The sequence below is a fragment of the Pristiophorus japonicus genome, chromosome 16 (assembly GCF_044704955.1).
Source record: "Pristiophorus japonicus isolate sPriJap1 chromosome 16, sPriJap1.hap1, whole genome shotgun sequence".
Classification (NCBI taxonomy): domain Eukaryota; kingdom Metazoa; phylum Chordata; class Chondrichthyes; family Pristiophoridae; genus Pristiophorus; species Pristiophorus japonicus.
The window spans coordinates 133520795-133530391 of NC_091992.1; the positions used below are offsets into that span (position 1 = coordinate 133520795).

Below are 9597 nucleotides of genomic sequence, written 5' to 3' on the forward strand. Positions count from 1 at the left end.
GCGGACTCTCTCAGTTTAATGTCTCATCCAAAAGACGGCACTTCCGACTGTGCAGTATTCCCTCAGCACTGCACTGGAGTGTCAGCCTAGATTTTTGTGCTCAATTCCCTGGAGTGGGACTTGAACCCACGACCTTTTGACTCAGAGGTGAGTGCTGCCCATTGAGCCACAGACTGACACGTTATGATTTTAAACACCTTGATTAGATCAACCTTCCAAACGCAAAGGAATACTAACTAATTTTATACATTGTCCTCATTCATTTATTTTAATACTCGGGGGTCACTAGAATGTGAATGTAGGAATTTATCATGGATATTTATATATTAAAAAAGGACAGATATATGATTTTAAACTGGGGACTTAATCACGCCTGGATCCTGCTCCGATTATTCTCCAACCTCACCTCCCTTTGCCTGAAGATAACATTTGGTTTTCGACCCCCCTCCCCCGACCCCAAGTGTGCAATGCCACAGGAGATCAATTAGCAATTCATAATTATTAATCAGTATAACTAATATAATGAACAATAAATATAGAATCATGCAGCACATGAGGCCACCATTCAGCACATCGTGCCTAAGCTTTCTCTCTGAAAGATATATAAATATCTTAATATTTATATTATCAGAACTTAATAATAATATTGCTAAAATGTTGACTCAGGTGGCAGCACTCTGGCCTCTGAGTCAGAAGGTTGTGGGTTCAAGTCCCACTCCAGAGACTTGAGCACATAAAGCTAGGTAGGCACTCCAGTGCTGAGGGAGTGATGCCCTGTTGGAGGTGTCATCTTTCAGATTTGATCTTAACCTGAGGTCCCTTCTGCCTGTTCAAAGATCCTAAGGTACTATTTGAAGAATTATTAAAGTAAGGATGACATTCTTAGAGAACTTGATAGTGGTTCCTGAGAGGTTGTTCTCCCTGGCTGAGGAGTCTAGATGTAGGGGTCAGTGTTGAAGACTAAGGGGTCGGCCATTTAGGACTGAGATGAGGAGAAATTTCTTCACTCGGGGTTGTGAATCTTTGGAATTCTCGACCCCCAGAGGGCTGTGGATGCTCATATTCAAGTATATTCAAGATCAAGATCGATAGATTTTTGGACACGAAGGGAATCAAGGTATTATGGGATTGGGGTGTGAAGATAGATGATCAGCCATGATCTTATTGAATGGTGGAGCAGGCTCGAGGGGCTGAATGGCCTACTGCTGCTGGTATTTCTTATGTTCTTATTAAGAGCAGCAAAGCTCCCTCAGTGTCCTGGCCAACAACAACCCCTCAGTTGACATCACTGAAACAGATTGCTAACTGTTTATGGCAACTTGCTGTCTGCAATATTGCCCAGGAACCTTGCCTACAAAACCGGTGACTACACTTCAATAAGTAAATCATTGGCTGTAAAGCACTTGGGACATCCTGAACATTCTACAGAAATAAAAGTTACATGACTGAGGCTGTCACTGCCAAGAAGCTTTTTTAAAAAAAAAAATCTACAACATTGATTTGGAAAATAATGAAAAGGAGAAGAGTTTTTGCCCAGAGGGGGTTTGTGTTACTGGGCTTTGCATCAGGTGCAGTGAAGGGGCGGCTGGGAACCTCGCTTCCGGAGAGTGTTGTCCGCCGGAGGATTGTGATCGCTGCACCGGGCCTGCCGCTTCCGGCGGAGCCTGCCGCCATGTTGGCGAGGGGACTGAGGCGGCTGGAGATCCGAGGTAAAGGCCCGGTGACAGCGCGGGAAAGCCCCGTTATTGGCAGGGGAGGGACAGGCCGGGTTTACACCCAATATACCAGTTAATGCCGATCCCGGGCGATGTCAGCGCGGCCTTGTGGGCTATTCAACCAAGGGGGGAATCAGACACACACACAACTGTCGCCAGCAGGTTTACAGTCAGCCGGGGCCCAGTGGGTCCCACTCCCTCCCTCTGGGTCAGCGGGTCGTGGGTTTAAGTCCCACTCCGGAGACTTGAGCTCAAAAATCCAGGCTTGCAGTACTGAGGGAGTGCCGCACTGTCGGAGGGGCAGTACTGAGGGAGTGCCGCACTGTCGGAGGGGCAGTACTGAGGGAGCGCCGCACTGTCGGAGGGGCAGTACTGAGGGAGTGCCGCACTGTCGGAGGGGCAGTACTGAGGGAGCGCCGCACTGTCGGAGGGGCAGTACTGAGGGAGTGCCGCACTGTCGGAGGGGCAGTACTGAGGGAGTGCCGCACTGTCGGAGGGGCAGTACTGAGGGAGCGCCGCACTGTCGGAGGGGCAGTACTGAGGGAGCGCCGCACTGTCGGAGGGGCAGTACTGAGGGAGTGCCGCACTGTCGGAGGGACCATCTTTCGGATGTTAAACCGAGGCCCCATCTGCTCTTTCAGGTGGAAAAGATCCCATGGCAGTATTTCGATAGAAAAGCAAGGGAGTTATCCCGGTGTTCTGGGCCAATATATGCAGAGAGGATGTTTCCACTGATGGGGGTGACTAGGACTCTTAGAATAAGGGTCCGCCCATTTAAAACAGAAACGAGGAGGAATTTCTTCGCTGGGTTGTAAATCTATGGAATTCGCTGCCTCAGAGAGCTGTGGAAGCTGGGACATTGAATAAATTTGACAGAAATAGACAGTTTCTTAAACGATAAGGGGTTATGGGGAGTGAGCAGGGAAGTGGAGCTGAGTCCAAGATCAGATCAGCCATGATATTAAATGGTGGAGCAGGCTCGAGGGGCCGTATGGTGGTCTACTGCTCCTATTTCTTAAGTTCTTATATCCCTCAACAAGGTTTCCTGTCATTTTTCTTCGTGTGCGGATCCTTTAACTGGCTGCACGGCACATTCAAATTTTCACGCGTGCGTTTTTCCCCATTGAAAAGACGGTGAGCGACCTGCCTGGCGCCTCCAGTCAGCTGCGGAACTGTGCACCTTATTGGGAGCGTTGTCCTTCAACCAGCATCACAAAAACGGATTATCAGCTCATTTATCTCATTGCTGTATGAGGGGGCTTGCTGTGTTTCCTACATTACAACAGTGACTACACTTCTAAAGCATTTAATTGGCTGTTAAATGTTTTGGGACATCCTGAGGTTGTGGAAGGCGCTATAGAAATGAACGTCGTTTACACGTTCTTTCCAGCACTGTCAACGATTTAAAGTGAGAGGCTGACACGCGAAGAATGGCCGCTCTGGTCAGGTGCCACAGAACCTAACAACAGCGAGAGCCAGTATCTTCGGGGGAAGAAATAGGATTTTATTTTTTGGAATTGCTCTTCACTTTGTTAATGTGAACAACAATTTGCATTTATATTCCTTTGACAAAGCAAACTGTCCCAAGGAGTTTCACACGGGCATTATCAAACACCATTTGACACCGAGCCACATGAAATATTAGGACAGGTGATCAAAGACCTAGGTTTTAAGGAGTGTCTTAAAGTGAGGCTGAAACGCGGAGAGGTTTAGGGAGGGAATTCCAAAGCTTACGGCATAGGCAGCTGAAGGCACGGCCACCAATGATAGAACAATTAAAATTGGGGATGCTCAAGAGGCCAGATATCTCGGGGGTTGTAGGGCTGGAGGAGGTTACAGAAACAAGCAAGGGCGAGGGGCCATGAAGGGATTAGAACACAAGGATGAGAATTTTAAAATCGAGGCGTTGCCGGATCGGGAGCCAATGTAGGTCAGCGAGCACAGGGGTGAACGGAACCTGGTGCGAGATAGGACACGCAGCAGAGTTTTGGATAAGCTCAAGTTTACGGAGGATGCTGGGTGGTTGGGTGGCCAGGAGAGATGTGAAGAAATAAAAGCAGAAAATGCTGGAAATCTCAGCGGGCCAGGCAGCATGTGTGGAGAGAAGCAGAGTTAACGTTTCGGATCAATGACCCTTCGGAGTTCTGATGAAATGTCATCGCCCTGAAAGGTTAGTTCTGTTTCTCTCTCCACAGATGCTGCCTGGCCCACTGAGACTTCCAGCATTTTTGGGTTTTATTTCAGATTCCAGCGTCGGCAGTATTTTGCTTTTGTTGAGATGTGAAGAAGCCTTGTGTCTCACGGGGTGTGTCTGTGCTTCCCCCAGGCCGGCAGTGTGCGTTACAGGGGCCCAGGCTCCCCGACTTGGTGCGGCACCAGCGCTTCCTCCGCTGCACCTGCTGCAAGGAGGGTCACTACACTCCCGCGGAGCTCCGACACCTGGGCTGCTCGCCGCCTGACCCGGAGGCCGATGACATCGACGAGCGCTACACACCCCAGCAGCGGGCGGATGTCCTGCGGGTGCTGAACACGGCCACGCGCGAGGAGCTGGCCGACATTAAGCTGCTGCGTGGCAGGAAGTCGGCCAACATCGTGGAGCACAGGGACGGCCATGGGCCGTTCACCCACCTGCACAGTCTGCTCGAGGTGCCCCTCCTCAAGCACAAGACCATCATGAAAGTGTGTCAGTCGATCCTGAGTCCCTGCGAGGAGCCTGGGAGGAGGGAGAAGAAGCTCCAGGGACTGAAATTCATCAAACCTGATGTAGAAAGAAGGCGGCTTCTGGTAAGTGCCTGCAGCAACCTGCGTGGCGGCCGTACACGAGGTATACGGAATATGTCATCGGTATATGGAATATGTAATCGGTATACGGAATATGTAATCGGTGTACTGGATAGATAATCGATATACGGAATATGTAATCGGTATACTGGATAGATAATCGGTATACTGGATAGATAATCGGTATACGGAATATGTAATCGGTATACTGGATAGATAATCGGTATACTGGATAGATAATCGGTATACTGGATAGATAATCGGTATACGGAATATGTAATCGGTATACTGGATAGATAATCGGTATACGGAATATGTAATCGGTGTACTGGATAGATAATCGGTATACGGAATATGTAATCGGTGTACTGGATAGATAATCGGTATACGGAATATGTAATCGGTGTACTGGATAGATATTCGATATACGGAATATGTAATCGGTATACTGAATAGATAATCGGTATACGGAATATGTAATCGGTATACTGGATAGATAATCGGTATACGGAATATGTAATCAGTGTACAAATAGATGTTAACAAATATGATGTGATTGGGATTACGGAGACGTGGCTCCAGGATGATCAGGGCTGGGAATTCAACATCCAGGGGTATTCAACATTCAGGAAGGATAGAATAAAAGGAAAAGGAGGTGGGGTAGCATTGCTGGTTAAAGAGGAGATTAATGCAATAGTTAGGAAAGACATTAGCTTGGATGATGTGGAATCTATATGGGTAGAGCTGCAGAACACTAAAGGGCAAAAATCGTTAGTGGGAGTTGTGTACAGACCTCCAAACAGTAGTAGTGATGTTGGGGAGGGCATCAAACAGGAAATTAGGAGTACATGCAATAAAGGTGCAGCAGTTATAATGGGTGACTTTAATATGCACATAGATTGGGCCAGCCAAACTGGAAGCAATACGATGGAGGAGGATTTCCTGGAGTGCATAAGGGATGGTTTTCTAGACCAATATGTCGAGGATCCAACTAGGGGGGAGGCCATCTTAGACTGGGTGTTGTGTAATGAGAGAGGATTAATTAGCAATCTCATTGTGCGAGGCCCCTTGGGGAAGAGTGACCATAATATGGTGGAATTCTGCATTAGGATGGAGAATGAAACAGTTAATTCAGAGACCATGGTCCAGAACTTAAAGAAGGGTAACTTTGAAGGTATGAGGCATGAATTGGCTAAGATAGATTGGCTAATGATACTTAAGGGGTTGACTGTGGATGGGCAATGGCAGACATTTAGAGACCGCATGGATGAATTACAACAATTGTACATTCCTGTCTGGCGTAAAAATAAAAAAGGGAAGGTGGCTCAACCGTGGCTATCTAGGGAAATCAGGGATAGTATTAAAGCCAAGGAAATGGCATACAAATTGGCCAGAAATAGCAGCGAACCTGGGGACTGGGAGAAATTTAGAACTCAGCAGAGGAGGACAAAGGGTTTGATTAGGGCAGGGAAAATGGAGTAAGAGAAGAAGCTTGCAGGGAACATTAAGGCGGATTGCAAAAGTTTCTATAGGTATGTAAAGAGAAAAAGGTTAGTAAAGACAAACGTAGGTCCCCTGCAGTCAGAATCAGGGGAAGTCATAACGGGGAACAAAGAAATGGCAGACCAATTGAACAAGTACTTTGGTTCAGTATTCACTAAGGAGGACACAAACAACCTTCCGGATATAAAAGTGGTCAGAGGGTCTAGTAAGGAGGAGGAACTGAGGGAAATCTTTATTAGTCGGGAAATTGTGTTGGGGAAATTGATGGGATTGAAGGCCGATAAATCCCCAGGGCCTGATGGACAGCATCCCAGAGTACTTAAGGAGGCGGCCTTGGAAATAGCGGATGCATTGACAGTCATTTTCCAACATTCCATAGACTCTGGATCAGTTCCTATCGAGTGGAGGGTAGCCAATGTAACCCCACTTTTTAAAAAAGGAGGGAGAGAGAAAGCAGGAAATTATAGACCGGTCAGCCTGACCTCAGTAGTGGGTAAAATGATGGAATCAATTATTAAGGATGTCATAGCAGCGCATTTGGAAAATGGTGACATGATAGGTCCAAGTCAGCATGGATTTGTGAAAGAGAGATCATGCTTGACAAATCTTCTGGAATTTTTTGAGGATGTTTCCAATAAAGTGGACAAAGGAGTACCAGTTGATGTGGTATATTTGGACTTTCAGAAGGCTTTCGACAAGGTCCCACACAAGAGATTAATGTGCAAAGTTAAAGCACATGGGATTGGGGGTAGTGTGCTGACGTGGATTGAGAACTGGTTGTCAGACAGGAAGCAAAGAGTAGGAGTAAATGGGTACTTTTCCGAATGGCAGGCAGTGACTAGTGGGGTACCGCAGGGTTCTGTGCTGGGGCCCCAGTTGTTTACATTGTACATTAATGATTTGGACGAGGGGATTAAATGTAGTATCTCCAAATTTGCGGATGACACTAAGTTGGGTGGCAGTGTGAGCTGCGAGGAGGATGCTATGAGGCTGCAGAGTGACTTGGATAGGTTAGGTGAGTGGGCAAATGCGTGGCAGATGAAGTATAATGTGGATAAATGTGAGGTTATCCACTTTGGTGGTAAAAACAGAGAGACAGACTATTATCTGAATGGTGACAGATTAGGAAAAGGGAAGGTGCAACGAGACCTGGGTGTCATGGTACATCAGTCATTGAAGGTTGGCATGCAGGTACAGCAGGCGGTTAAGAAAGCAAATGGCATGTTGGCCTTCATAGCGAGGGGATTTGAGTACAGGGGCAGGGAGGTGTTGCTACAGTTGTACAGGGCCTTGGTGAGGCCACACCTGGAGTATTGTGTACAGTTTTGGTCTCCTAACTTGAGGAAGGACATTCTTGCTATTGAGGGAGTGCAGCGAAGATTCACCAGACTGATTCCCGGGATGGTGGGACTGACCTATCAAGAAAGACTGGATCAACTGGGCTTGTATTCACTGGAGTTCAGAAGAGTGAGAGGGGACCTCATAGAAACGTTTAAAATTCTGACGGGTTTGGACAGGTTGGATGCAGGAAGAATGTTCCCAATGTTGGGGAAGTCCAGAACCAGAGGTCACAGTCTAAGGATAAGGGGTAAGCCATTTAGGACCGAGATAAGGAGAAACTTCTTCACCCAGAGAGTGGTGAACCTGTGGAATTCTCTACCACAGAAAGTAGTTGAGGCCAATTCACTAAATATATTCAAAAGGGAGTTAGATGTAGTCCTTACTACTCGGGGGATCAAGGGGTATGGCGTGAAAGCAGGAAGGGGGTACTGAAGTTGCATGTTCAGCCATGAACTCATTGAATGGCGGTGCAGGCTAGAAGGGCTGAATGGCCTACTCCTGCACCTATTTTCTATGTTTCTATGATAGATATTCGATATACGGAATATGTAATCGGTATACTGGATAGATAATCGGTATACGGAATATGTAATCGGTATACTGGATATAATTGAACCCACGACCTTTTGGATGAGACGTTAAACCGAGGCCCCGTCTGCACGCTCAGGTGGACATAAAAGATCCCACGGCACTATTTCGAAGAAGAGCAGGGGAGTTATCCCCGATGTCCTGGACAATATTTATCCCTCAATCAATATCACGACAACAGATGATTTGGCCATTATCACATTGCTGTTTGTGGGAGCTTGCTGTGCACAAATTGGCTGCTGCGTTTCCCACATTACAGCAGTGACTACACTCCAAAAGTACTTAATTGGCTGTGAAGCGATTTGGGACTTATGGTGGTCGTGAAAGATGGCTATAGAAATGCGAGTTTCTTTCTGACTCCGAGGCGGGAGTATTATCAGAGAGGCGGGACTAATTAGTGTGATGAGTTTGTTTGAGGCAATTTTCATTATAAATGGGAGACAGGAATTTATAATGCGGGAAGGGAGGGAAGTTGACACGAGAAAGCTAGGCTTTGTAGGAGGTGTGCAGAGATGTCAGGTTTTGAATCGATCGACATGTGCGGTGGCTGCACTGGGAGCCACCCGTGTCAAACCCGCCTGCTTCAGGTGTTCGCTGCTTTTGAGAGTGGAGCTGACAGGCTAAGTGTTGCAGGTTCATGTCTGTGGGCTGCCACACAGAGTCTTTATTTTAGAATACTGAGCACAGGCTGTTACAGACTCTCACTGGCGGAAGGAGTTGTATCTAAATATATCCTTTCATTTCTCACAAGGCTGCAAAAAGCATCGTGTCGATCGTGTTTGGAATCCGTAAGATTGCATGGGCTCAAGTCGACCGGAATCGCACCGTCCTCGATTGGAACCAGCAGGAGAGCCACCGCTACATGAAGGGCCCCTACCTGCCCTCCATCTACCTGGAGGAGGCAAGTCAACCTGACCGCTTTCTCCCTCTCCCTCTTCCCTCTTCCTCCCCCCTCCATCTCCCCCCCCCTCCCTCCATCTCCCCCCTCCCTCTCCCTCCCTCCCTCTCCCTCCCTCCCTCCACCCCCTCTCTCCCTCTCTCCCTCCCCTCTCTCCCTCCACCTACTCTCTCTCCTTCCCTCCCTCCACTCTCTCCTTCCCTCCCTCCACTCTCTCCTTCCCTTCCCTCCACACTCTCCTTCCCTCCCTCCACACTCTCCTTCCCTCCCTCCACTCTCTCCTTCCCTCCCTCCACACTCTCCTTCCCTCCCTCCACTCTCTCCTTCCATCCCCCCACTTTCTCCTTCCCTCCCCCCCCTCTCTCCTTCCCTCCCCCCCCTCTCTCCTTCCCTCCCCCCCTCTCTCCTTCCCTCCCCCCCTCTCTCCTTCCCTCCCCCCCTCTCTCCTTCCCCCTCTCTCCTTCCCTCCCCCCCTCCCTCCCCCCCTCTCTCCTTCCCCCTCTCTCCTTCCCTCCCCCCCCCTCTCTCCTTCCCCCTCTCTCCTTCCCCCTCTCTCCTTCCCCCTCTCTCCTTCCCCCTCTCTCCTTCCCCCTCTCTCCTTCCCCCTCTCTCCTTCCCTCCCCCCCCTCCCCTCTCTCCTTCCCTCCCCCCCTCCCCTCTCTCCCCCCCCTCTCTCCCCCCCCCTCTCTCCTTCCCTCCCCCCCCTCTCCTTCCCTCTCCCCCCTCTCTCCTTCCCTCCCTCCCTCACCCCCCCTCTCCCCCCCACCCCCC

At 48.9% G+C, this 9597-nt stretch overlaps 1 protein-coding gene across 1 annotated transcript in view; it reads left to right on the top strand.

Annotated features, from left to right (window-relative positions):
• Nucleotides 1-1645: 1645 nt before the first annotated feature.
• The window catches only part of tefm (transcription elongation factor, mitochondrial), a 12440-nt gene continuing 4488 nt past the window's right edge, over nt 1646-9597 (top strand). Inside the window, exons 1-3 of the mRNA XM_070857933.1 lie at nt 1646-1709; nt 4042-4499; nt 8680-8829. Of these exons, the coding sequence (XP_070714034.1) occupies nt 1673-1709; nt 4042-4499; nt 8680-8829 (645 nt within the window). The 5' untranslated portion in view covers nt 1646-1672. The remainder of the gene's footprint in view (nt 1710-4041; nt 4500-8679; nt 8830-9597) is intronic.